Source organism: Ciconia boyciana, chromosome 8 (assembly GCF_034638445.1).
Source record: "Ciconia boyciana chromosome 8, ASM3463844v1, whole genome shotgun sequence".
Taxonomy (NCBI): Eukaryota; Metazoa; Chordata; class Aves; order Ciconiiformes; family Ciconiidae; genus Ciconia; species Ciconia boyciana.
In genome coordinates, this window is record NC_132941.1 from 55,242,329 (window position 1) to 55,269,675 (window position 27,347).

General features: G+C 40.7%; 1 protein-coding gene across 7 annotated transcripts in view; it reads left to right on the forward strand.

Moving 5' to 3' along the window:
• ADD3 (adducin 3) overlaps positions 1-19,208 on the forward strand; it is a 101,554-nt gene extending 82,346 nt beyond the window's left edge. For 6 of the 7 annotated variants that reach the window (XM_072871068.1, XM_072871069.1, XM_072871064.1 and 3 more), the window contains 13 exons: positions 4,394-4,532; positions 6,031-6,182; positions 6,306-6,386; positions 7,464-7,613; positions 8,531-8,674; positions 8,763-8,861; positions 9,909-10,091; positions 10,923-11,180; positions 12,295-12,414; positions 13,733-13,822; positions 15,048-15,171; positions 16,037-16,132; positions 16,842-19,208. In XM_072871068.1, coding sequence (XP_072727169.1) covers positions 4,394-4,532; positions 6,031-6,182; positions 6,306-6,386; positions 7,464-7,613; positions 8,531-8,674; positions 8,763-8,861; positions 9,909-10,091; positions 10,923-11,180; positions 12,295-12,414; positions 13,733-13,822; positions 15,048-15,171; positions 16,037-16,132; positions 16,842-17,140 — 1,935 coding nt within the window. In that variant the 3' untranslated portion in view covers positions 17,141-19,208. The remainder of the gene's footprint in view (positions 1-4,393; positions 4,533-6,030; positions 6,183-6,305; positions 6,387-7,463; positions 7,614-8,530; positions 8,675-8,762; positions 8,862-9,908; positions 10,092-10,922; positions 11,181-12,294; positions 12,415-13,732; positions 13,823-15,047; positions 15,172-16,036; positions 16,133-16,841) is intronic. The other variant, XM_072871071.1, reaches the window with a different exon arrangement.
• The last annotated feature ends 8,139 nt before the right edge of the window (positions 19,209-27,347 follow it).

Below are 27,347 nucleotides of genomic sequence, written 5' to 3' on the forward strand. Positions count from 1 at the left end.
GAAACTTTCTCTTTATTGAGCAATGCTGAGCATACAGCTGAATAATGTAATTTTTCATTCATCTGACAGTACAGTTTTTCCTTTGTCAGCATTTTCTTGTTGAATACTACATCTGAAATTACTAGTGACCTTTCCTATTGAAAAATATCTGCTTTGTGCCAGAGCAGAGTGTTTGTCATCTTTTTGAAAACATCTCTCTCAGGCATGACTTTTACTTGGTCACTTGTGGGCAGTTGCAGTGTAATGCCATCTATATATTACAGTCTCATGATTTATAGCAAAACCAAACCGCTTGATCTCCAGGCTGCAGTTAGTTTTTCAGAAGCAAATTCCTGCTGCTGAATGGGTCAGATTCCAAAATCGGAGCCCTGTATGGTAGTGGTTTTACAGAGATCAGTGCTGTACAGTGAAAGCTCCAATAAATATAATTCATTTAATAGCTATTATTTAAGATAAATTGTCTAGAAGAAGGTGATGCCCTTCATATGAGCCCATCCAGAATTATCAGAAATGGAGGAAGGTTGTGTTAGCACATGTGGGATGGTTATCTAAGGACATACAGGTCTAAGTTTTAAAAGTCTGTAGCAGTGAATGAAAGGTATTGAAATATTCATAAATATGCATGGAGGAATGTGCGTGAGTCATGTGCGTGACACACTGAAGGCTGCAGTCTGCTAGAAAACATTGTTGCGCACTGGTGTGTGGATTAATTGCATACTTTATTTTATGCACTTCATCCATATCCTCACCTCTGTTTTACAGCTCATCCCAAACCTCCATATTTGCTACTTGCCCTGGCTCTTACCTATCTTCTGTTATTTCTGAAATTATTTTTAAGGAAAGCTGCTTGTTTGGTTTAACAAAATTGTTGATACAACACTAAAGCCTCATTTGTAGTAGCCTCAGCAAGTGTATAATATACTACTGATAGTATCAGAGAGCAAAACTAAGCTCAGAAGAATGAAAATAGCATGATCAGAAAGCAGAAGAATTAAAAATACAGTAAGAAATAAACCAAAAAAATATTTCTGTCAAAAATTGCCTGAAATACATTACACTACCTTTTTTCTGCTATAGAAGTAACATTACTCGTACAGGGTAAAAAAAAAAAAAAAGTCCAAATATGACTAATAAGAGTTTACTGTGAATGTTTTTGCAGATCCTTTTTATAGTCCTTGTTGAATTGAAGTGAGAGTGATTTAATGTAATGCAGATAACTGTTTTTCTCCATCTTCTCCCAAGCAAATACTTCCATAAATTTCATGAATTCTGTCTTCCACATGGCCCCTGGGAGACTACAAATGTGCAGTTTCCATATATATATATTGTAAAGAAGAGTGAAAGAGCATTTTTCAGCCTTGCAGAGTGTAAAATGGCAGAGCTTTCTTGCAGGGGACCTCTTTCAGGAATATTTGAGAAGTAATTTAATATCTTAGAATGACAGAATTTGAAAGTAAGTGTTAGTATAGCTTGTTGATGAAATAGATTGGCCAGTCGTTGTCTCTGCAATCTTAATAGATCACAGTAACAGAAGGAGAAAGTGCCATAAAACTGTAGCCACATGGTGAACCATTAGCAGAAAAGCGAGCTGGTGCTTGAAAGTCTGTTTTATGTGTTTTGGGGATTTTTAAGGGGGGGAAAAAGCCTTCTGTAATGTGAGGGATATGATCTACAAAGGGCCAAGGAAGTACCTCTGTTGTTATTTTACACTTGATACACTTTCAAGCAGGTTGGTAGAACATAAAGGTTGGACCTTGGCTCCTTTTTGTATGCAGTGAGCTGTTTGACCACCAAAATGCTTTATATGAGTTATGTGAAAAATCCTTGTGTCTTCTACAGGGGACTGTATAAATCACGCGTATCTGAATTTCATTCAAAACCACTTTGGTTGTAGTGAGAGGTGCTCAGATTCAGGTAATAACCAGCCTCAAGGATTTAAACCAGGCTGTCATGGGTGATGCTGAATCATCTGTTTCCTGGGTTTTCAGATTGTGATTTTCTGTGTATCCCCCTTGTTACCCTGAGGTATGGCAGCGTGTGTTAAAATACTCAGTGCTGCACTTGAATTTTCACTGAGAGTTGTGCTTTGAGTACGTAAGAAGCTACTTACTGCCCAGTGCTCTGCAAATGGGGCTCTGGGCCTCTCAGGATGAATGTCCCAAATCGGTGGAAGCATCTAACCTCAACCTCCTCGCTGCCATTCTCTGGAATTGATGACAGGGCCCTGCTGCACCTTAAAGGCATGTTTCAAGGATTAGTAAATTAATGCTTGTGAAGCACTTGGATTTACAGTAATTATCTGCCCAGAGAAAATCTTGTCAGATAAATAATAATTGTCATCTCAACAGAGTATGAGTAGCATGCAAAAAAGGCACAGGACCATGTGCTGAGCCATGAGAAGAGGAAAAAATACTGAATTTCTGTTCTAGTGAGAACCAGCCACTGTGTGTCAAATGAGGCATGGGGACAAGACGACCGTGGTACGCTTAAAGAATATTATCTGTGTGCAAGAGGGGCAAAGAAACATCCTCTGCATGTCTGACTTCCAGCAGTCCAGGCTTGTCAGTAAGGGTGGTACCCACATTGTCATTGGACACATGGAGTCATGATGGCAATGGCCATCCTCGGAGCTGAATCAGATTGAAGGGAGTGGGGTGGGTTTCACAGTCATCTGCTGTTAGATGAAGGATGAAAGTCAGGATGTTTTCTCCAACCACTTGCTGTTTTCCACAAATCCTTGTTTGCCTTTCTGACAATTACCTCCCTCCTCAGTTTCCCTTACAGGTTCCCAGTGCTGATCAGCCTCCCGTACCTCCACTTCTTTTCTCCCAGTCCTAGTTAGATTCCTTTCCTCACTTGATTCCCTGTTTCTTCTTTCTTTTTCCCCATCTTCTCCCTTCCTCTGCTGCGTAGATCTTACCTACAGCAGTCACTAAAGAGAAAAATCTGACTTTGCCCATGTATCTTCAGGCTAGCAAGAGGTGGTTCAGCTGTTTGGGGGATGCTGCATGCATAGTCTGGTCTGCACAGAGAGGTCCATGTAACAGATCACTGCATAGTCAGTCCATGTGAATTTTTAGAGGCTTTACTTGTGGAAATCTGGTAAGTCTCAGGTACACATGATCCTGACAAAACTACTCTAAGGAAGACCACAGGTGTCTGAAACCCTGGAAATTCAAGTGTAGTTATGAATGCTCAGCTGTCCAACTGAGAGGCCATATCAAGTAGAGTCTTGAGGGTGTTTTTTGGGTGTCTGGTAGCACTCTCTTTTAGAGTCGAAACTGTTGATGAACAGACTATGTCATGAGATTGGTGTTTTGGAGGACTGAATTAAAATTCAGTGAAGAAATTACATTTGCCATACAGAACTATTTTCTTTTTTAATTGAGAGCAAGTACCCTGCTAAGGAAGGCAAACTGAAAGGAGCAATTACATACTGGGAATAGCCTGGAGTTATAACAGGAGTCAGCTGTGTGGTAGACACTAAATGTCTTTCAGGAATGAACGAGCAAGAGTGTTTGCAATACACCTCAGCTCGTGTTGTGTGCAGCTTTGCGTACTGCTCATTCAGACAAAAGCTGGAAGATGCTGCCAAGAAATAATTAGAGGGTTAGAAAATATAACCTCTAAGGAAAGTTTGAAGGAACAGAATTTACTTAGTCTAGAAATGTCAAGACTGAAGTAGTCCTAGGACAGGCGTTTGTTGTGGATAGTGGTTAATCTGTCTATCATCTAGAAGGAACAGGCTTTGTCCACAGTGCATACTATATTAAATTTCATACTGTGAAAGCCTTTTTCATGAGTTTATGTCTTGGGGTTGTGGACATTTTATACAGGAGAAGAGGGGAGGGTTTTTTGCTTTGGGAGAAGGCAAGAAATAGAGAGGAGAAGACATCCCAGCATTCCTTCTAGTTTTTGCACGTCTGTGATACTACTTGAGCATGGATGAGCTCCAGTTTTCCAGTTGTTTATAACTTTATCAAATCTGGATGGATTTTTAGAGGGGTTACAGAATTAAAAAAATATCCAGCACTAAAAGCAACACATCCTGATCGAATTTCAAGTACCTTTTCCAAAATATGGCAAACTCTTTAATTATTGATAAAAATTGGTTTTGTTATCATTTACAACAATACATTTTATCTTGTCTTGTTCTGGGAAATAGTTAACCCTCTGTGACCAAACTCCTTCCCACTCCCCAAATTGCCAATACTTAGCATACAAAGTCTACGTCAGATGGTTAAAGTTTGGCAAAGTTATAAGCAGCTAAAAACAAGGTCTAAGGGGAAGTGTCATGTAACATTAATAACAGGCAAAGCTACCAGCCCCACCTATAATAATCTTATTTCTATCAAAGCCAGGTTTCCTTGATGATTCTCAAATGTTTCTACAGGCTTTTAGAGAAGATCTGGAATGCCTTATTCAAGAACAGATGAAGAAGGGCAATAACCCCACTGGACTGCTTGCATTACAGCAGATTGCTGAATACATTACAGCAAGCTCTTTTGCAGGTTTTTCCTCATCTTCACTCAGTAAGTGAATTATGCATATAATTGTACTTTTTTCTCTTCCTTTCCTTATTATCACCAGGTTTTAGCAATGCTGGAATCTCCTCTTTCTTTGAATAGAAGTTCTGTCAGAGCTTGCTTCAGTTGTGAAGTAGTACAGATGGTGGCCTTAACTTTCCTTTTTAGGCTCCTTTCTCTCAAATTGTTTGATTTGTATAATGATATCCAAAATGTTTGGAGTCCTCACGCTCAGTTATTCTAGAATTTGCTAATAAAAGTTTAACTGAGGGAACAAAATGCTGCACCCTGTTACTATTAGCAGTTTAACATGAGCATAAATTGAGATGTGAAATACATTTTCTACTCTTGCATATAAATTATTATTAAAAAAAAAGAGGAGGGATAGCCTGGCAAACTGAATTGTTACACAAACAGCTCCCACAGTTAAAAACAGCTTGTAGTATGTACTCTAGTTATAAAGATGTTGCTAGGATCTTTCAGTTAACACCCAAGTTCTTCTTTCCAAGTCGTGAAGCACTGAAACATTAAAGTCGATGTAAGTTCTGTGGGTGGACATCATATGGGAGCTTACAAGCCTGAAGTGCAGTGGCAGCTGCCAGCATTCAGCATCTTTTGAGAACTGGTCCCAAAATGGCTCTTCAGAGTTAATTTAACAAAACAAGTGGAAGAGAACAACAGAGAGCCCAAATAATCTTATCTCCACGTCTCTGGCTGGTTAGTGAGACTGCAGGTCCAACTGCTGTCTCTGCTGCAGTTGCCCAGGGGCTCGGACAGGGCAAGTAATCTCAAAGCACATACTCTTTTTGTTGAAAACCAAAATGACTTTTACCTCTTCTGGTCTTAACTTTCCCCGTAAGCAAAGGCTGTAGCTCTCAAAGGGTTATCATGCATTCGTGAAGGGCAGAAGTGTATGTTTGTGTCATCACAAGTCAAAGAGATAAATTGATCTTTGTGCTTTTTCTGTTAAGAGGGGATCTATTCTGTCTAGCGGTTTGAGAACTCTTGCATTAATCCTGATTTCTTCATTAGGACTAAATTAAAGTGTTCAGACTGAGACATCTCTTCGAATTGGTGTCAGATATTGGTGTCAGACATTGGTGTCAGATATCCAGCTGGAATGTGTTCTCCTGTAATTTCAAAGTAACATGTAAAAATACTTCATTAGTGGCAAATGTCTTAAAGCGCAGTTCAAGTCCTATATAGGAACTTGAATCAGGAGAGAGCTCAAAATCCAAGTGGTACTTCAAAGGAAACCTGTATTTCACCTCTCTCATGTTTGAAAAAGAAATGAAGACTTAAATTCTGGGTATGGTTCCTACTGTCTTAAAGTTACAGAGGTTTCAGTAAAGACCTTAGAAATCCCAGCAGTGCAGTTCCAGTCTAATAACTGCTGGTACTGCTATGCTAACAATTTAAATACGCTGCTTCGGGAAGATCATGGCATAGCTAGAAGTTACTTAATTGTCTGACTGGCCATCATCTCTTTTTATCTGTTTTTCAGGCCATGGAATGATTACACCTATCAATGATCTACCTGGGACAGATACCTCCTCGTTTGTTAAGGGAGAAAAACTTACTCGTTGCAAGTTAGCCAGTTTATATAGATTGGCTGACTTGTTTGGGTGGGCACATTTGCCAAATGCCTATATCACAGTAAGTATTTTGGAGAATAAACATTTTTATTTGGAATTTTACCTATTCATTCAAATTAGTTTTCCCCCTGAATAATATAAATTCAAAAATAGATCAGTAATCTATTTTCTTCCTCCTTTGCAGGTAAGAGTAAGCAAAGAACATGACCATATTCTAATCATTCCAAGAGGTCTGTCTTTTTCTGAAGCTTCAGCTTCTAATTTGGTACGTCATTCACCTGCTGTAATAACCAGCAAGGCTCAACCTGTTTTCTAAAAGACTTTTGTGGCTCATAAAATGGACTTCTAAACTATAATCATGCTGTTATTTGTTTTTTAATCTCTACCCACCAGATGAAGAGCTGATTAACTACTTAGATACTAGCATCCTTTGTCCTCAGCATTTCTTTTTGGGTTTAGCTTTGCTTTCTGTTGCTTGGTCTTCAGCTTCAATGTGGAGCAGCAAAGTTTTGTTTTCCTGTCTGATGAAGCTCATCAAATAGCCTCAGTTTAACAGCAACTTTTTATAACCTGACAATATGGTAATACATATGAAATGACTCTGTAGGAGTAGTGTTAGTAGAATCAGTTCTTATCTTTATAAGTGGGGAAATAAAGTTGAATAACCTTCCCCAGGCCCAACAGAGGAGCTGGGTGAAGTTACAGATTGGCATTTAGGCAATGGTAGCTGCTAAATCACGCATCTTTTGGTGCAGAACCTGCCATATGTTCTTCATGTCAGTACGTATCTGTAAAGAAACTACCTCCAGTTGGAAGGAGTAGCAGACTGAGATTAATAGCATTACACCAGCAAACACAGAACCAAAATACAAACATGAGAACAAGACCTGATATGACCCTGCTGTTGGTTTTTGTTGATCCTGGATTTATTATTTTAATGTTCCCATGAAACGGAAAAGTCCCTATGAATTTAATTTTCTTATTGGGAATTTCTCAGAGGCTGAATTTTCTTCATATTTAAAATGTAGGAAATGTTAACAAAATTCATTTTTGAAAGTCAGAAACAAGGAAAGGTCAGCTAAGACCAAAGAGGAATATATGTTGTATCAGGGTCTTATCTTTACTTCATTCATGGCTGGACTTCCAACAGCTATCAAGGGCTTGGACAGCAGGGTGGTTTATTGACACACAGATTCATGGCTGCTCTCCTACTTTTTTTCATGCTCTGAGCCCTAAATGTGTGGGGGGAAATTTGGTACCAAGTAAGAAAGGGAGGGTAGTTTGTAAATAATGGTAGTTGTTGCAAACTTTTTGAATTTTGTTCCTTTGTTTGACTTTCCAGGTTAAAGTAAACATCCTAGGAGATGTAGTTGACCAGGGAAGTACGACTCTAAGCATTGACAATGCAGGATTCAGTCCACATGTGGCCATTTACTCCACCCGCCCTGATGTCAGATGTGTAATACATATACATACCCCTGCAACAGCAGCTGTAAGTCTTCCTTCTAGCATAAAGAGTAAAAGAAAAAGGTTTACCTTATGAACTTAGAGCACATTTCTGAATCTGAATCACTGCTCATGGCAGTTTTATTTTTGTTTTTAACATCGACTCTCCACTGGTAAAGAAAGGCGTGCGGTTATCAAATAAGCAGAGAAAGAGGGTTGGGCCACTGCAGTGAGATGGATAGGAATAAACTGATGCTCAGATATGATTGTACTCAGGTTGAGGAGGCTGTAAAGTATATAGTTTACACAGGCTTCATTTATAGCATCTTATACCATATAATGTGCTGTATACATTCATCATTTACATTATGCAACTCCATTTTTAAGTGGCTTAATTAGTAGTTATGTTCAATTTGGATTTATCTATCTATTAAAACGTCATAGTTAACATATAAGTTAAAAATGGTCTGTATAACAATGATAAAGATGTAAGGAGACTTCAAATAATAGGTTTGAGATAAATAGATAAATTCATATTATTTTATATATAAATGCATATATATGTATTCCTTGACTACAGACAAAAAAAGGAATGGATAACTACTTTTGTACTAGCTTTTTGAAGTTATAAATGTGGGAAAGAAGGAAAAAACATTAAGTAGGCTTATGCTGAGAATTAAACATGGATAAGATTCGCAAAAATTAACTTAGTTGGGATAATTTGTCTTTTCCTATAATGAACCTGTCCCTAGGTTGGGTAGCAGCAGCTCTGTCACCCTATTGCAAATTAGACTGGTGGGGGCTGGAGGAGGAAGGTATAGTTTCTAAGCTTTCACTGTGGAGAGTTTGTCTCTTTTCTAGCAAAGATACAAAGTACATCCTGCTAAGGCTTGGGTGGTTGAGATGTGGGTTTTAAGAGTTTGATTTTTCCCTAATTATCAGTACTTCATTTTCTTGAAACAGGTTTCATCTATGAAGTGTGGCATCCTTCCCATATCACAGGAGGCTCTGATTCTGGGAGATGTTGCTTATTACAACTACCAGGGATCTCTTGATGAACAGGAAGAGAGAATTCAGCTTCAGAAAGTTCTTGGACCCAGTTGCAAGGTATTCAACCTCATTCACGCTCTTCATAAACAATTTTCATGTACTGCGCCAGTTTCTACCATTTAACATTAGTGTCTTCGTTTACTAGGTATTAGTCTTAAGAAACCATGGTGTGGTAGCACTGGGAGAGACACTGGAAGAAGCATTCCACTATATTTTCAATGTGCAACTGGCCTGTGAAACGCAGGTGAGAGAGAATTAATCTGTATTTAATTTCAAACACTTATGCTGCTGAGTTATAGATTACATCCCAGATGGGAAGATCTCTAATATTACGAAATATTTGGGGTTGTGGAGTCCAGTAATCATATGCCAGGTGAAAGACAGAGAAATTGGAACATCAGGAAAACATAGAAGGAACAGCACAAATACTGTATCACTCTTCCTAGAATATCAGTGTTGTTACACTCTGAAGGGTACAGGTTTTTGTTCCATGCTGTGGAGAGTGATCTTCATGCAGAGAATCTGTCAGATAATTGGTTCAGTGGTACTCTCTGCTTGTGGAAGTGTGACTTAAGATCTCTCGACATCCAGCTGGTTTGTCAAAGCTGAGTGTTGTGACAAAGAAAGAAGCTTCTCCCTGTGATCACAAGGATTTGTAAAACCAAATAAACAAAAGGTCTTTGGAGCAATGGTAGAGGGTAGCGTATTTAAAAATAACTTGAGTCCCAAAATCAGTTGTTTCTATTTTGTCTAACTTTAACTACCTAGTTAGGTATCTAGGTATTATCTGTAACCTGTGGAGAGAGGCCACTGAAAGTGTCCTCGCCTTCCATAACTCCTAAGCCCATCCCCAGAAACTTCCTCACTTTGCCCTTACTTGTTCTTCAGTGATCCTGTCCTCCCAAGTAGGTGTTTGGAGGTGCAAATGGCAGTCTCCCACTCCTTTACTTTCCTCCCTTGCCCTGCCTTCATTTTGAATTTGATCACTTATTCGTTTTGAAATGGATATAAAAATGAAAAATGTTTAGTCTTGTGACGCAGAAAGACCTTTTTAAGGTACTCTGAAAGCCAGTGTTTGAATCGACTCCTTTTAAAGTGCAATTATTAGCAGATATTATCATCCTTCCCATAAGAATCACTTGCTATATATTTTAATACATTTTTGCACAGTAGAAAACTAGCCTGAGAAATAACTGTAGCATATGTTTAAGTAAGTTTCTCCTGTGAATTCAGAAAAGCAGAGAATCCAAAAGCTTTTCCACAAATGAAATACACTCATTGATGTCTCTAGGTTCATGCCTTAGCTGGAGCAGGTGGGATAGACAATCTCCTACTACTGGATCTGCAGAAGTTCAAGCCTTCCACACATGGTGTGGCAGCAACTGGAGGAGGTGGAGTTAATATGGCTTCACAACAAAAATGGAAAGTTGGGGAGCAAGAATTTGAAGCACTCATGCGCATGCTGGACAACCTGGTGAGAGCACATTGGTGGTGTTGTCCATATAGTCTCTGTAAGCTTTTGAGTGTAGGATTAGCTTCTGTAAAGCAAATTATTTTTTCTGGTTTCTTTGTGAGTTTGAAAATGAAGACTGAGTAAGTTTTATTGTATATGAAATCTCGTCTGCTTGGTTTAGTTTTTATTATGTCCCTGTATCTGACAGTAGTATTCTGTCTTGATAAGAATTTATAATGTTTTGAACTTAAATTTTGTCCAACCCATCTCAAACATATTTGCTCTTTATAGTAGCTTAACAGTAAAAATATATTTTAATCACCACCTAGTAAATAGACATAGTAGTTTTTCCTCTATATTTTGTTATTAACTCTAATATTAGGAAATAAGGTGATAATTTATTGTTTGTTTGAAATGTCCATTTCACTGCAGTATGAATTCTGGAACAGCCTTTAATACAAATAGAGTGAGGAATGAGGGAGTGTCATGAACTAGGATGTGCCGTTGTGCAAGACAAATGTCCTCATGAAAGCTACCTAGGTCATAACCTGAGCAGGGGGTCATTTGGTGGTCACGCATTCACGAAGGTGGGAGGAAGGTGAAGTGTGAGTGGGGTACTGTCCAGCTGCTACTGTACTGTATTTTAAATGGGTCTCTTGAATGTTAATAGTACGAATGAATGATGGACAACACCACTAGCCCATTCTCTGAAGAGCTCAATGGACCTGTTTAATGTATATAGGGCAGCACAAAACTTCCATGACTTCTTTGGATACCTTTTTCTGATTTTTTTAAATTTTTTTTATTTTTATTTTTTTAAAACATTTTTTTCTTTTTTTCCCCCCTCCATAGGGATACAGAACTGGCTATGCCTATAGGCAACCATTAGTCAGAGAAAAACCCAGACACAAGAGTGACGTTGAGATCCCAGCCACTGTGACTGCCTTCTCGTTTGAAGATGATACAGTCCCGCTTTCCCCCCTGAAATTCCTGGCGCAGAGGCAACAGAGAGAAAAGACAAGATGGCTGAACTCTCCAAACACATACTTGAAAGTTAATGTGCCTGAGGAGTCCTGGAATGGGGAAACCAGTCCCAGGACTAAGATCACGGTAGGTAGATATTTTAGGCAGTCGCTTAGTTTTTGCGCTACTTGAGAGAAAGTAAATTACGCACAGTTTATATGAGGAAATCTTTAAGAGGATTAGCAAATTAAGTTTAACAAGCAAATAAAAATAGGCTTTGGGGAGACTTAATGACATTAGTACCAAGGGCCCCCTCTGTTTGGGGAAGGGGGGGGGTTAACTGTTTGGAAGAGCAACAGTTTATGATAAAATTTAACAATTATTTCCCTTTTGTTACTACCTCTTCTGATTCCTGAAGTAGAAAACAGTTTTTCTACCATATCTCTTTGTGCTATTAATTATCCACCAAACATAGTAAGGTTTTAAATCATCCATGGGTTGTTTTCTTCTCTACATGAGGGAGACACAAGCTCTAATTCATCTCTAACTGCCTGCTTCCTGTTTGTGAGCCTACTGAAAACACACTTCGAAGAGTCTGTTCATGCTACTTCTTTTAATGATGATCAAGATTTTTTCCTCCTCCTTCAGCTCACCAAGATGCTTCCACTGTGTTTCTGGCCTGGAGAGAGGTGGCTTTCATGGGACTACAAGCATGTTATTTGCTATCAGGCTGCTCCCAGTTGCATAGTACAACTGTAAAAGCATCAGCTCCTCCTGCTGGCAGGCTAGCGAGTTTCTAAACTTAAGTTTGGGAGAAACAACCTCAGCAACTGATTTAAAACCCTGCTTACAAAGGAAAAAAACTACAGTCAAAATGTGTGGTTAGCAGAGGTGGAAGTTGATTGCATGAACAAGGGCTCTGGAGCTGGTGGATCTATGTGCCAGTTACTAGGAAGCATAATCCTTTCTAAATATGACTTCATTAGTACACAGTTAGTACTGCATTTTTCAGGAAGGTATTTCAGTGTTTACAAAAAGTAATGTTGATGATACGTGTTCAAGGCAATTTAAATCCTCTTGGGCAAACACACAGACTTGTAAGGAGTTGGGATTATTTTGTGGGTGTCATGTGGAATTGAGAATAAAGTCAGAAAGTCCTTTCTTTATATCTCTTCTTTAGCAGTAAGACAACACTGAGAATTGTTCCTCCCCATCATGCTGGGGTTTTTAGCTTCTTTTTTTTTTTTTTTTTTTTTTTAAGTGGATGAAAGCTGATGACTCCTCCAAGACTAGTGGAGGAACACCAATCAAAATTGAAGATCCAAACCAATTTGTTCCTCTAAACACAAACCCAAGTGAAGTGCTGGAAAAGAGAAATAAGGTAAAAGAAGTGTAATGAAATTAAAATTTTAACATTTCCAAATAAAACTATATGTTCAAGTAATGATTCAACACAGCAGTAAAATAAAATTTTCAAATGTTCTGATTTTACTAACAAGTTTCTTACATTGTATGTGATTTTTGGCACTAAAAAACATGTATTTAAATGTATGATATACGTGAAGTTGGTAGACACATATGCAATATATATATATATATATATATAAAAATTTTGAATGCAATAGTTTCATGAAGGATGAGTATTAACTCTGGAAATGATAGCTTGGAAATGGTAGTCCCTGCTATTTAGCATTATATTTAGTGGATAATTAGGTGTCAGCATGAACCGAATTGCTGTGCGTCATCTACAGCATGATTCAATCTCAGACTGTAATCTCACTCTGTTCTGTATTAAACTCCAGCTTAATAAGTGCTAGGAGAATTCTATGGCCCAGTCCACTTCCTAATGGAAGGAAAAAAAGAAACTGGGAGATTATTGTTGGACCTCTCTGTAAACATCAATATCTCACTGCTTTTCCCTTCCAGCACATAAGACGCTGACTGTCAGACTGACCAAATACTCCACCCTAGGCATAACTATATTAACAGATATTCAGGACACTTTCCATTTGGTTACATATTTTTTTCTTTCTTGGAAAGCACCATATCAGTATCCGTGGGGACTGAACTGGAGTCAGAAGGAGCAACTCCCTTCCTTAGAACTGGAAAGGCACCCTCTGATCTAGGGATTAATAATACATGTCCTAGACAATGATTTTTAAATTCATGCATGTCACTGTCTCATTAGATAGTTTATTCCTATTTTCCTGCTGTAGAAATTTTTTTTATATATGATCTGTGTTTGTATTTGTATTTCTATCTGATCTGTCAATCTCTTAAGCACTGACAATGTGAAGTAGGGCTGTTTGTTTGGGGAAAATAGTGAGCTATTCACAGAAGGAAAAACGTTACCAACCTTTGTGACCACACAGATCTCTCCAATAGCTTAACATAGGTCATTTATGGGATGGAGAGGACAGGTTCAAAGACATACTATTCCTTGGAGCTTATTTCTAAATACTGGCTTGCATGAAGTGCAGGAGCTGGAACTAGAGTGGATATTTGGGAGTACTTGAAGGCCTAACAACATACGCACTGCATTCGGAGGTCAAAGGAGAGATCTTAATTTTTAGGTGCAGCAGCATAGAATCCTCCAGCCATTCACTGCTGCCTGCGTTACTGGCTTTGCAGAGCTGGTGGGCACAGGATTTGTTAAAGAGAAATATCTGTTTATAACCTGGTTTATTTTCTCTGTATAGATAAGGGAGCAAAACCGGTATGACCTAAAGACAGCAGGACCACAGTCTCAGCTACTCGCTGGGATTGTTGTGGATAAAAAGCCGAGTCCAGTGAGTAGAACATAATTAAGTGATTTACAAATACTTGGGTTATTTGGCTGCCTGTCTTTCAAACATCAGTTTGGGCCATTTTCTTTCTAAATGCTTTGTTAGAACTGATTATTTTAATGCCAGATTTTGGATGTGTGATATATTTTATTCATGTTTTATTTCAGAGGTTAAAAATATTAGTTTCAAATGGAGATATGAATGGTAAGTTTGCCTGTCATTAAAATTAATGAAGTAGGACCCCTGTCTAAGACCATTTAAGCTAACGAGTGATGAACTTTGCAATGCATGGTGCCAAAAATAATCTTTTCATCAGTCTGTGGAACCGCTGCTAAAGGAAATGATTGAGGCCCAGAAATAACTGAGTTTAAAAGGTGGGACGGGACCGTGTAAAAGGCAGTTTACATTAGAAACAGGCTTCTTATTGGGAGGGAGGAAGGGAGGGTTTCCAGTTTCTTACCTGTCCACACTAATCTTTTCTTGAATAGAACATACTTACTTCCAAACAATACAGGTATCCCTAATAAGGTTGTATAAGAAACTGTGATGAATTGTAATTGGAATTCTATAGTTCTAAGAGTTTCCAACCATCCATGGGTTAGTACACTTATTTCCTCATTTTGGTTTCCAATATTCTTTTGAGATAACACTGAGTTTGCTTATTTATTTCAGGCAAAAAGAATATTTTCCAAATGAGTTTTCTTTCACCATGAGAATAATTTTAATTTTGTCATTGTAAAATTCACCTCGGAAGAGCTCTTCCAGTTAAATTCCTAAACAGGAGCGTGAGCACAGTTACTTTCCTACAAAAAAATTCCTAGAACTTGGGGCGTTTGCAGAAAATATGGGAAACCTTATTTTTGAATCCCTGTTGTTAAAGGACTTTCACTTTTCTGAAGAGTATATTAGTCCCTGAAGTGTAAGCTGTTGAGGCAAGTGTCTACTCTGAAGCTGTCTCCCTTGATACAAAAAAAAAAAAAATCCCTCAAATGATGATTGTGCTGCTGCAAAAGGATGGTGATTTACAGCTCAGCAGTCAGTGTTCATTACTATGTGAATGCCTATTAAATGGGGTAATTTGCGCCTGGATGCATCTGTGTTTTTCTTCTGTATTCCCTGCCAATCTGGTATCACTAAACTTTGGGAAAAAAAGAGACATTAACCATGTACATCTTGCTTGCCTGCTTCTTTTTTTAACTGTTAAATTTTGTGGTTTTCTCTTTTCCAGCCAATGCAATTTGAAGATGATGAGCACGCGCCACCGGCACCACCCAACCCATTCAGCCATCTCACAGAAAAGGAACTGGAAGAATACAAGAAAACAATTGAGCGCAAGCAGCAAGGGTTGGAAGGTCAGTGGTGCATTTTTAAATGTTTGGGTTTACATTTTAATAATGAGTTCATTTTTAGTTTGAAAATGTCTGCTATAAAAAACGTATATATGTTAATTATTAGCATATACTGTTGGCAACTAGAGCTAATCATTCCTTGAGACAGTAGAAATTTTTGTTAAATGGTGGTGGGGAGGGGGACCTGTTGGTGGTTTTTTGTCAGAATCATAGAATAACTTAGGTTGAAAGAGCCCATGAAGGTCATCTTAGTCCAACCTCCTCCTCAAAGTTGATATCAAAGTTAGATCAAGTTGCTCAGGTCTGTGACCGGCTGAGCAAAAGTTTACTGAGATGTTTGGTCTTGGCTTTTTTAATTTTTCTTCTGTTCTTCCAATGTGCAAGACTCATCTACTTTCACTTTTTACATCTTCTTCCAATACTACTATTCCATAGGGAATTACTAATTCAGGGTTGATTTTTTTTTTTTTTTTTAAAAACAATAACACTTACTGCATTCTTCTTCACTAATATTGTGTAATAAAACAACTTTGTTATATATCACATTCAGGGCATAGCATAATAGCTTACTATGACAGCAAACTGTGTGACTTACAGCTAGATAAAACCATGGAGCATGCTACTTGGAATGCAACCCTGCCACCCTTTTTAATGCTTTCTATTAAAGTACTAATATATAATGATTGTTAGCAGATAAAACATGTAAATCCATAATTCTATAGAGTTTAAACTGTGTATTGTAACTTCTTGATGTTGTCAGCATGAGCAACACAATGCTAGAAGAGCTGTAAATCTTGTAGCGCTAGCACTGACATTCTTGCTTGATTTTTACTTTTGCATGGCTACTAATTCAAATCTTGTCCTGCAGATGCTGAACAGGAATTATTCTCAGATGACGGTTCATCTGTGTCACAAATTCAGTCACAAACTCAATCCCCGCAAAATGTCCCAGAAAAATTAGAAGGTATTCCATGCAATTTCTGTACAATGCCAATGGCTCTGATAACCTGAGTCATCCACTCTTCTGCCACATTCTTAGACTTGCATGAAGTCAACTGAGCCAAAAAGAGCCCTCTTTTACCAAGTCTGGGTGGGACTCTGTCCAGAAAACTGTTTTTCCCATTTTTTTCTAATATGTAATTCTCTCAAACAGAAAACAACGTGGGGCATACTGAAATTTAGATGTTGATAAGGTGGAGGAAATAGGTATAATATTTTTATTTAAAGTGTTAAGAGTAGGGTTTTTTGCCTAAGACTTTTCCAGCAGAGTCTAAGAAGGCATTTTGAAAGGCTAGTTCTCCAAAGACTTCTGTATGAAATGGCTGCGTTTTCATAAATTAGTCTCTTGCAGTAGAGTGTAATTCTGAGTGTGCTTGAGACTGTATAGGTATATGCTGTGTAGACCATATTTGTATACACTGTATACAGCTTGAGCCGTATATATACCTGGCAGAGATAAGGTTAGCTTTTTCAGCCTGTTTTCCTTTAATGATCTTTTCACAGTCTTGTCTGCTTACAACAAGTTAGAGTGTAGATAAAGGGGAAAAAAAACACATCTAAGCACTTTGGGTTTCATTCTTTGGATCACAGTCCAGGCTCGCAGACTTTGTTTCAATACTGGTTTTTTGCATGATAGTGTACATAAATAATTGCAAAATTGTCTCTTCTCTCAGAAAATCATGAAGATCTCTATACCCAGAATGCTAACCTAATATCTGTGGAGTTGCCAGTTGTGGTGGTGAATGGCAAGGAAGATGCACATGAGGTGGAAGAAGATCTCACCAAGAGGGTCAGTCAGTTAACCACTAGTACTGTGGAGAGTGTAGAGATTACGATTAAAAGCTCTGAAAAGATAGAAGAGACCCTGTCCCCTGAAGGGTCACCTTCCAAATCCCCATCAAAGAAGAAGAAGAAATTCCGCACCCCATCTTTTCTGAAAAAGAGTAAAAAGAAGGAGAAAGTAGAAGCGTAAGTGCAGTTCTGTTGTGAGGAGACATTGCACATTTTAAACGTTTAAGTTGACCATTAACAGCGTAGTGTTAGGGGTGTGCAGTAACTGGACTTTTAACCTAAACAAAAAGGAACTGGAAGAGGTTTTGCTTTAAAAAAACCAACCAAACAAACAAAAAAACCTTTTCAAGTTAATTGAAAATTAATTCATCTCTCACTTAACTGTGTACAAAATTGCTATGAGGGTTGGAAACATTCATTAGTTTCATGCAGAACGACACTGGCAGGTGCTCAGTTACCATCATAGCAAGATCGAAAACCATCACAGTATGCAGCAGCAAGTTCTGCTTCGAGTATTTTGCAGACCTTAAGCTTTTCAGTACAGTTAAAGTCTTTATTAAAATTACCGTTGAGTGATCATACGACTTTTTAAAACTGCTGTCTCATTTGGTAACCAGATCATACATTTTTGTATTGTGATTTTGACCATATATTTTATGTTTCTGTACCCCTGTTTGAGTGGGTGCATATTAACAGCACACCTTAAATCTTTTTTAAGATTAGATCATATAGAAATATTATACACTGGCACATAATATTAGGGGAAAAACTGTGTAAGAGAAAGTTTATTTGGAATTATACAAAATGTCTAAAGAATTCCATTCTTCAATAACTTTTTTGCCAAATATTTCATTTTAGTAAAATATAATTTTTGAAGACTTCTTTTTTTATTCAATCAGTTGGGGGGGAAAACCCTTATTTTTCAAGAAGGGGGATTTTATACACTTAACATTGATAATTTAGTTTAACTGGCAAAACAAAAAGATTTTTATATGTTCAAATGTTTGTATACCATTCAGTATAAAGGTATTATAAGCATGTGAACCAAGCATTTAATAGTAGAGTGTATTTAAGAATGCTTGGTTTAGAGTATACTTAAATATAATTCAGGAATCCAGGGACTTAGAAATCAAAAGATAAAAGCATATAAAATTGAACTGGATTCATGTTTAAAAATTACTTGTGGGGTTTTTTTCTCTTGTGGTATTGCTAATGAATGAAGAAAAATAATCTCTTAACATAACCAAATGAAGGAAACAAAACTGTTAAAAGGGAAAGTGAAATAGTAAGAAAATAGGAGGAGACAAAGAAAGTAAAAGTCTGGTTATTTTTTTTAAATATATGATATGGATTGTGGAATATTTTTATTAAATCAGCAAAGTGACATTTCCATATTAGACATTTTAAATAATTTGTATGGATTCATACAGAGTGCAACACTTTGTTTTTTTCTTCACTTTCATTTGAGTTGTAAAAGGGTCTCATGAATCTGTGTTGTCCTTTGGATGAACCCAGAGCAAATCAGAGCCTAGTGCCATGGGTAAGGGTGGTACTGCCACTTACTCATTTTTACTGATGTTGTCATTTTAGTACTTTTACTGTATTGTAAATACAAACTAAACATAGAAATTAACATAGGCTTTTCTTCGCTGTGTCAAATTGTCTGTAAATCAGTCATCGCAATAGGAAGTACATTTTAAAGATCCATGTGATTCCCAAATTGCCAGTTGAAATATTATACAATATATAATTGTTAAATATGGCTGGAGAGTGGTTTGGCATGCAAAAATGTTGACTATAGCATGTTTGGGGGCTGGTTAGCTTTGACCGTGTAAGTGTGATAATGCAATGTTGGAATGGATCCTGGAAACAATTTTCTAGCTATCACTAAATACTGGAATCAGTGTTTTTAATCATAGTGGAAACTTTCAGTTGCTTACTTTGTTTTTTATGTTCTACATTATTTGTGTTGTATTACAACATATGTAGAAACAGTAACCTGTGAACTACGCTTTTCATAACTTTTTTAAAAATATATCTAAATGAATGCAATGTGCATAAATATTTTTTAAAATGCAACCGTGAACTATTTGCACCTTTTGCTAATGCCTCTATTTACTTGCTTTGGCATAAAGAATGAGCCAGCCAACTCTTGTGTCCTGTGGAAAATATATAAATGTTATCTGAAATTGCTCATAGATGTAATGCTAATTAATGTTAAATCACAAATAAACAGTATTTTAAATAGATGGATTTTTGTATAGTAGCCTTTTGTTTATACAGTGCTCTTAACATCTCTCGCTTGTAGAAAAGGTGTTTTGATTATGCACGTAACTTCTTAAGAATTTATTCTGAAGGTGGCTTCTTGCTGGTGCTTCTTCTGAAAGCTATGCAAGAAAATAGTCTGATCTTATTAGAGAACAGTTGTTTTCTCTGTCACAGATCCTGGAGATGAAAGAGGACAGGCCCGTGGTAAAATACACGGCGTTGTCAGGCAGCTGTTTTGAACCTCAGCTGAGTTTGTGCTGCAGGCTTTCCTCTCCCAGGGCATGCTTCCCCATCTTCTAAGTCTGTGTCTTTTGCTCTGCAGTATGGGTTTACGTGTGACAGCCTGAGACGTAGCACTCAGGTGGTTTAAGTGCTGTGTAAGTACAGAGCAGGGAAATAGCTTGAATTACCATTTTTTTCATTTTATTAATGAAAACAAAGGGGTTTTTTGTAGGGAAGGCTTTTAATGCAAAGTTATTTGAAGACATCTGTGTCGTGCCCTGCCAGCGTATGGTATACCTCAGAGTCTCTGAGCCTGCAGAAGTTGCAGTGTTATGTTTTTATAGCTATATCAACTGTGTGAGATGTCTTTAAGGACTTCAACAAATGTTTATTTTCATTGTCCTTCCACAAATCAGCCTTTTGTTTCTGATTACAAGAAAGTCAAAATCCAGCCCTCGAAGTCCAGTGACGGTTTAATGAACTCAGTCCCTGTGTGGGAGGATAATTTTGGTTCAGCATTTTAAATAAATCTTAACCAAGATTCAAGTAATTTTCTTACTGTCATTTGTCTCCAGGAGCACCTACAGTCCTGCTTAGTGCTGCACTAACGTGAAAGTAGACACTATATCAACATGGAGGAGCTTACACTGTAAGGCTAAGGGCATCTGTTGTTCTCTTCTTGGAACTCTATTCCCAAGAGTCTACAAACCACAGCAGACCCTTCATTTTCACTTAGATCTTACTCTTTCACAGTGTTACAAGAAGGATCTGAGATTCTGCAAGCCAAAGCATGGAAATAAAGTAGATGTTTGTAACAGGCATAACATACATTAAGGCTTAAATCTTGGGAAGTAGGAGCACTTCGAAGGACAAGCTTCAAAACAGATCACCGACACAATAGGAAATAGTTATTACCATTAGGATGCTTAACCCAAGAAAGAGCAATACAGAGAAGCAGCAGTGTATGTGATGAGGAATTACATGCAAGCTAGCACCTAAGAACCTTCTAAAGGAAAACAAAGGATTTGTAAAGTTGTGCATCTTTCTACCCGACTTTTGTCTATGTATGGCAATACTGAAACCTGTATTGTGGTCTGCGTGATCACCTGCCGGCTTGTTTTACAAACTCTCACCTGTTCTGGAGATGAGTGTTACATAGCAAAACAGATTTTTCTTGATTTGCAAAAATTGCAGAATGATGTATACTTTAGATCAGGCTTTGGATGCTGCGAGGGGACAGGATACTGTCATGGTAAGGGCTGTAATAGGCCATTTTGACCAATATTTTCCTGCCTTGCCAGTTGAGTTATTGTACATTCTTGAGCACGTAGCATAAATTGCTGTTTTCTTGGGTGCTCAGTAGTTGAGGATTTTCTATCTTCTGGATGTCCAGTTTGCAAAACGGTTGAGTTTTCACTGTTTCAGCCTGTGGAAACTTCTCAAATACGATGTACTGCTAAGTAGCCAAGGACAAGGAGAAAGGGCCGCTGTGTCCCAGACTGCGCACACGGGTCTGGTGGAAGCTTCTGATGTGAGCACTGATGTTCCTCCTCTCCCTTCCTGCAAACTGGTGGGGAAATGCATCCCCTCGCCCACGGGATTGCTGCATGGGTTGTTGTTTGTTCTTTCAGAGATCCAGTATGTTAAATGAAGTGGAGGACTCATTGAAAAGCACTAATTAGAAACTGCCTGGCGATGTGCATGCAGGCAGCTGGAGTGCAGTCAGCCTGTCTGTGGGCATTGCCACGTGCGTGGCTCAAATGGTGCGAGCAGCCTGGCGGGGAAGGCCAGGAGGGCGTTCGGTGGAGATGGGCGCTTCTGACATTTTAGCTGTCACAGAGCCTGTATAAACTCCTATTTTTAGAGACTTGCAGATTGGCCAAATTTGCACAGACTCTTAGAGGAATAGGAGAAAGCCCATCCCTAACATAAAGGTTGCTCAGCCCTTTGCCACAATTTCTAATCTCAGTTGCAAAGCCAGCAGCAATTTAGGTTTCTGAGAGAAAAGATTGCCAGAAGGTAATGTGGAGAAACTTGTGTTTTTCTACAGCCTTGTTCTTTGGAAGTGTTTGATTACATGAGCTTTACATTTTATGCGTGCCAGCAGTACATGCAAACACACCCAAGCACTTTTCACTTGGACCAGCGCACAGCATGGAAAGTTTCAGTGAAGTTTGATCAACTTGTAAGCAAACAAAACAAAGCCTGATGATGAGAGCTGGAGGGCAAACAGGAGTTCACACTCTGAAATTGTGGTTGGGAGTCCCGAAGTCAAACACAGCCTTTGAAAGGTGAAAATTCAAGTGGCCTTTAGATGGCATCAGACTTTCACATTTGCTGCCTTCGTTCCCTGCACTCGGAAAGACATTAACAAAGAGCTTTCAAAGAAAGTATTTTGGTGGAGATTTTGTGGGCTTTAGTCCAGTTCCAGTGCAGTGAGATGAAAGCAGACATCTGGCTGTCAGACTCGTTTTCTTTATTGATTCATTTCAGAATCCAGCAATGGAGCAGGCTTTGTCCAGGAGGCAAGACTCCTCTGCTCCCCTCAGTCCTCTTGCACTTTCGCAACTAGCCAATAATATATTTTTTTTGTGCTTGTAAACTCACTTGACTGCGCGGAAGAATATCCTTATGTTCAATATTTTCTCTCTAGCAGCCTTACCCACCGGCTAGAGGGCTCTCAGCGTTTCTGGATGGTTGGGGCAGAAGTGACAGGAGTCCCTGGTGGAAGGTGTGCAGGGGGGACAGGGCTGAGAAGCCGCAGAGCTTCAGATGTCTTGGGGTCAGGGCAGAGCCTTGTTGATCTCCCCCTCGGGTGAGCTGCAGGTGTGTGAATGGAGAACCAGAAGTCGTGGCTGCTGTGTCTGTAGGAAGGTCTACAGTGAAGAAAGCTATTTAAAAGTATTAGAAAAACCTGCTGCTTTGGAAGTTCAACCACGCCAGTTTGGAGGGTTGTACTAAATTTTCCTAACTCTTTAAAAGGGAATGGCATGCTTTGCCACTGCCAACCCCTTTGTGTCTGCTTGCTCTTCAGCAGATGAATTCTGTCAAAGGCACACTTGGCGTCTTGGTCTCAGTCTCTGAACTGCACATTGTTGGAGGCTGAGGGCAGGGTCTCAGGAAGCATCGCTCCGTGCTCACCCTGTTTTTATGCTTTTCTCCAAGTGTCTTCCCTTCGTCTTTGTGGGAAACAGGATATTGGGCAAGCTGGACCTTTGTTCTGATTTGCTACAGTTGTTTTTCTGTATTAGTCAAACTGGAGAAGGGAAAGACTTAGCTGTTTGTGCTGTTAACTGTTGTGCATGGAAAATCAGAGAAAGGGGGGAGAGGATGGAGATAGATATATATTTTTAAATATATATTATAGATATATAATATAGATATTATATTATATGTTATTATATTATATCTCTCATATATGGTGGTCAAAGGGACAGATGCTCTGAATTGTCTCCAAGAGAGAAAAAGACACATTTGACTTTAAAAAAAGTGGAAGGTGGTATCCGTGTGTTTCTTACTTGGGATCTGCCTGTAAATGAAGCATGTAAAGGAAAACTGATGGCTGGAAGCATTTGCAGCATGTGTTTAGCAGAACTTCCTTTTCAGTCTGTCTTGCCTGACTTTTCTAGTTTCTCCTTCCTATCCCTGGTCAAGGTTTGCACTGGATCAAACTAAGAGAAAATCAAAGGCTTGAGCTCACGAGAGAGATGCTGGTGTTTTCTCCTCTAGGATCTTATACTTAGGTGTGACGTTAGCGCATCTGTATCGTGCAGATCCTCAGCTTTAAGCTTTAAATCAAGCTGTGCCATGCCACAGACCTAGCGCTGTGGACCGAACAGGGAAAATACATGGTGTTATCCTGCCAGAGTCCCAGGTTGCACTTCATACAGGGTCTGACCGCGCAACAGGGTAAGTGCAGGGGGTCGCTGTGGCGGCCTGCGAAGACGCGTGACCCAGGGGTGGTGCACGCTCGCCGGCATCAGCGGGTGCAGGCACCGCGGAGGTAAAGGTGCCGTTCGCCCCCACCTGCGGCTATCCTCCTCTCTCTCCTGCCGAAGCTCTGGCCGGCGTAGGGGAGCGTTGCGCCAGGGGTCCAGCCCAGGTGAGCGGAGGCCGTGCCCCTCTTGGCATTGCATCTCTCTGGCCACCCCAGAGGGCGGCCGAGCCCCGCCTGTGCCCAAAGGGGCCTTGGCAGCCACTGCTGAGCTCTGTCTGAAGCCAACGCCACTCCTTGCCACGCACATCCCTTTGCTGCCAGCAGCTCCCGGCTATTGTTTTATTTTAAGGTTAATTATATTAAGTGAAGAGGGAGAGAATAAAGTTTGGCAGCCAGCAAACGTGGGGCTGAGGTTCACTGCCCACCCTGCTGCCCACCCTGCTCCGCCAGCTGTGCCGGGCTGCCCGGACTCCAGGAGCCACGTGTCAGCCCCGATGGCATCCCCACGGTTCAGAGCAATGGAAACGGGGGCCAAATCCTGCTGCCCAGGCCAGCGAGGCACCCGCCTGGCTGCAGGGCTCTCCCAACGCCGGTGCTGCAGAGCTGCTCTCTGTTGTGGGTTTTTTTTTTTCCCCTCCTGTCTTCTCCAACCAAAGAAGTTAAGTGAAAAATGCCTTGTCCTTTATAGTTGTGTGAGAACGGCTGTGTATCAACAATGCCAAAGGGGGAAAAAAATCAATTAGGGGCTGAATTGGCTGCTGGCGTGTACACAAAAGCTTCCCACTGCAGTCGCACGGGGCCGGCAGCACGGCGCTTCACCCGCAAGTGTCTCTTCAGAGTGACTCCACTTCATTTTTTCATCATTAAGATGCTGCTGAAGTTTCGGAGGGGGGGGTTGTGATTGAATTGCTGGCATTGCAGTCAAGGGCCAGATCCTGAACACTCTCCGCCAGCCCACCGGAGCCAGGGTGTTTGCACCATGGAGCCAAGAGCTGGGCTGAGCTCTGGCTTCACCAGGCAGTGAAGCTCGCTCTTTGGTCTCGTTTTTTAGGAGCTCCAACCTACTCTTGCATTTAAATTTCACTGTGGAAATAGCCATGGTCTGCGCTGAATGAAGTTTTGCTGAACTCCCAGGGGAGCTTTTGTTTTGGAGGGCTTTGGGACCAGGGAAAGCGGATGCGTCTGCTTCGGCTGCGTGCACCGGCCATGAGCGCCTTGCCTGGAAATATTTGCTGTAACTGGCGCACGGCTGCCATCGCCACGCGGGGAAGGGGACGTCCCCTCCCGGCTTTGTGTCCTTGTCTCCCTGCGTTTGGAGGGAGTGTTTCGTGTCAATCCCAGGCAGGATGCTAGAGGGATGCGGGGAGCAACTGATTTGAGAGGTTTCATCCCAGCTGTGCCAGAGCTGCCCGACCCCTCTCCTCCCCGGGCCAGCAGAGTCAGAGGCTGCTGAAAGCCCTTCCCAGGGATCCCCATCTGTCCAGGGGGAGATACCCAGTATCGCCAGTGCCCAAGGATCCTGCACCTTTCTGTCTTGCCTACTACAGTGTCATAATTTCTGGGCGCCTTTCATTTTGCATTTGCAGCGACAGCTTGGTACAACTGCGTGTCTCTGCTGCTGTAGCTTTTGCAAATTTTTAATTTGCAAATGTTATTTGCAAAAACAAAACTTGTGCTCCAGGTTATCAGGACGGTGAGTAGTTAAACTCTGGAAGGAATAACTGAAATGCTTTGGGGTGGTGGTGTTGTCCTGGACACAGCTCTGAGCGGGAGCCTTCTGCTCCCCGGCAGACGCTGCCGGCTGGGGCTGGTTTTGACCTTCAGCACATCAGCTGCTGGCTGCTCTCTGAGCTCCTCATCAGGCACAGCGCTCATCCCTCTCCTCCCAAAGGTATGGAAAGTTCAAACATTGCCTAAAATGAGGTGCTGGAATAAACGGCCTGATTTTTCTCAAAGGGCTGAGCACACTTGCCGATGCTGGGAGAGCTGCAAAAGAGCAAGTTGCTTGTTCAGCCTTTGGCTTGATGCATCAAGAGCCAAATAACCCCTGAGCTGCAAGGTGAAAAGCAGCCCCCAAAACCCAGCAGCATGGCAACCGGCTGTCGCGCTTGAGGACCTCGCAGGGATCAAGTTTCCCGGTGAACATCCCGACAGCCAAGCCCTTTCCCTCTTCTCCGTGCCCCTGCAGGGATGGGGAAGGGGAGGTGGTTGCTGCAGATGGCTGGTTTTCTGTCTCCAGGGTGTTGAGAGCAGCTAATTGACCATTAATGAACGTGCCTTCATGTTAAGGGTCTCTGCGTGTTAACGGCTGTGCAGGGACCTGCCCCCGCGTGTCTTGCAAGCTGGTGCTTGGCGCGATGGCGCTGAGGCTTGGGGACGTTTCAAGTCCCTGTGCCGACAGCCACGCAGTGCGATAAAGCAGCTGGTGGGACTTCACATTCTTCCTTTTCTCTCTGTCATAACAGCTGAATAACAGAGGTTCTGCAAACTTTCAAAACTTCATTAAACTCGTATAAACTCTGTCCCAAGCTCTGCCTGCCTGTGAATGTAGCTTGCTTTTAAATACTTCTGTAAAGAAATCTAGCTCTAACCTGAGGCAGTGGGATGGGCTTGCCTTGCCGCTATGCCCTTGCCTGCGTGTCGGAGGCAGTCACCGTGCCCCTCCACGTGCTGAGGTGCCATCTGCCTACAGGCTCCTTAGGCAGGAAATGCCGCTCCCTTGGACACCGAAGTCCAAACATCAAACTTGAGTAAAGAGAAATTGCAGCCAGTGCCTTGAGAAAACTGGAAAATAAATGTATTTAATAAGTGCAGTTGCACGTGCATCAGCCGCACAAGCAATCACATGGTATCTCCCCCTCAGCAAGACCAGGCACAAGGACTAATTCTTGCCTTTCCCACACTAAAAACCTCCAGCCTGAAGCCCGGATGGACCATGAGATGGAGGACATTTACCTTGCCGCCCCTTGTGCACCACCTGCCAGGTGTTTGGGATGGAGAAGGGAAGGCAGTAGTGGCCCGTAAGCCTTTCTCAGGCTTGGTTATCTGACAGTGTCTCCCAGATCTGCAGCACAAGCGACCCGTGCAGAGGGATTTGTGGGCCAAGCGAGAGCCCAGCAGAGCAGGAAGGATAAACACGGCCTGGACTCTGCCTTATCATCTGGGTGGGGAGTGCGGACGTGTTCCTAGGCAGGTGCTGTGCTGAGGCCTCGGAGATGCTCCAGAGGACCAAAGCCTTGTCGTTTCCTGAGTTACGTCTTCGCTGGATGCCAAAAATGACCTACAGAAGGTGGTGTGACTACACTGCAGCAGCTGCAGTTTATACACAGTGCTTTGCCCTTGGATGTCGGACGCTTCCAGCCCCAATTCTTCTTTAGATGGATGGCCAAGACGGAGAAGTTGGCTGTCAAATCCACTCAGTAGAAGGGGAACATGGGGCAATAACTCCCTTCCCCAAATATCCACTACCAATTTCTTATTCCAGTGACTTTAAACATCCCTCTCTAGCGGGTAGTAGCAAAATGTTGTCAGTACTTACTCTTTCCATCTGGCTAGACAACTCTCTCAAACACCAATACCTATAATTACATATATTATGTATATTTGTATATACATATTACAAATACTAATTATATCTACAGAGGCATTAAATCATTTAGCCTGCCTGGCTTCAGTTCTGTTTTAAAATTGGTAAGAGTCAACATTCAACCAGCATTAGGAATACGCTGTATAAATAATTAGAGTTTATTTAGATTTATTCGACAGTGTTTACATCTAATAAGTAATCGCATCCATTTAAGCATTGATCGCCTGGCTGGCATGTCACCTAAATGCGATCATTCACCCTCAGCTGGAGCAGCTGGTCCTTCCTGGATTTACTTAATGGGACCAACTTCACGAATGGCCTGGAAGAGGCACATTGGGCAGACTTTGCTCTGCCATGGTCTGTGCAATGGGAGAA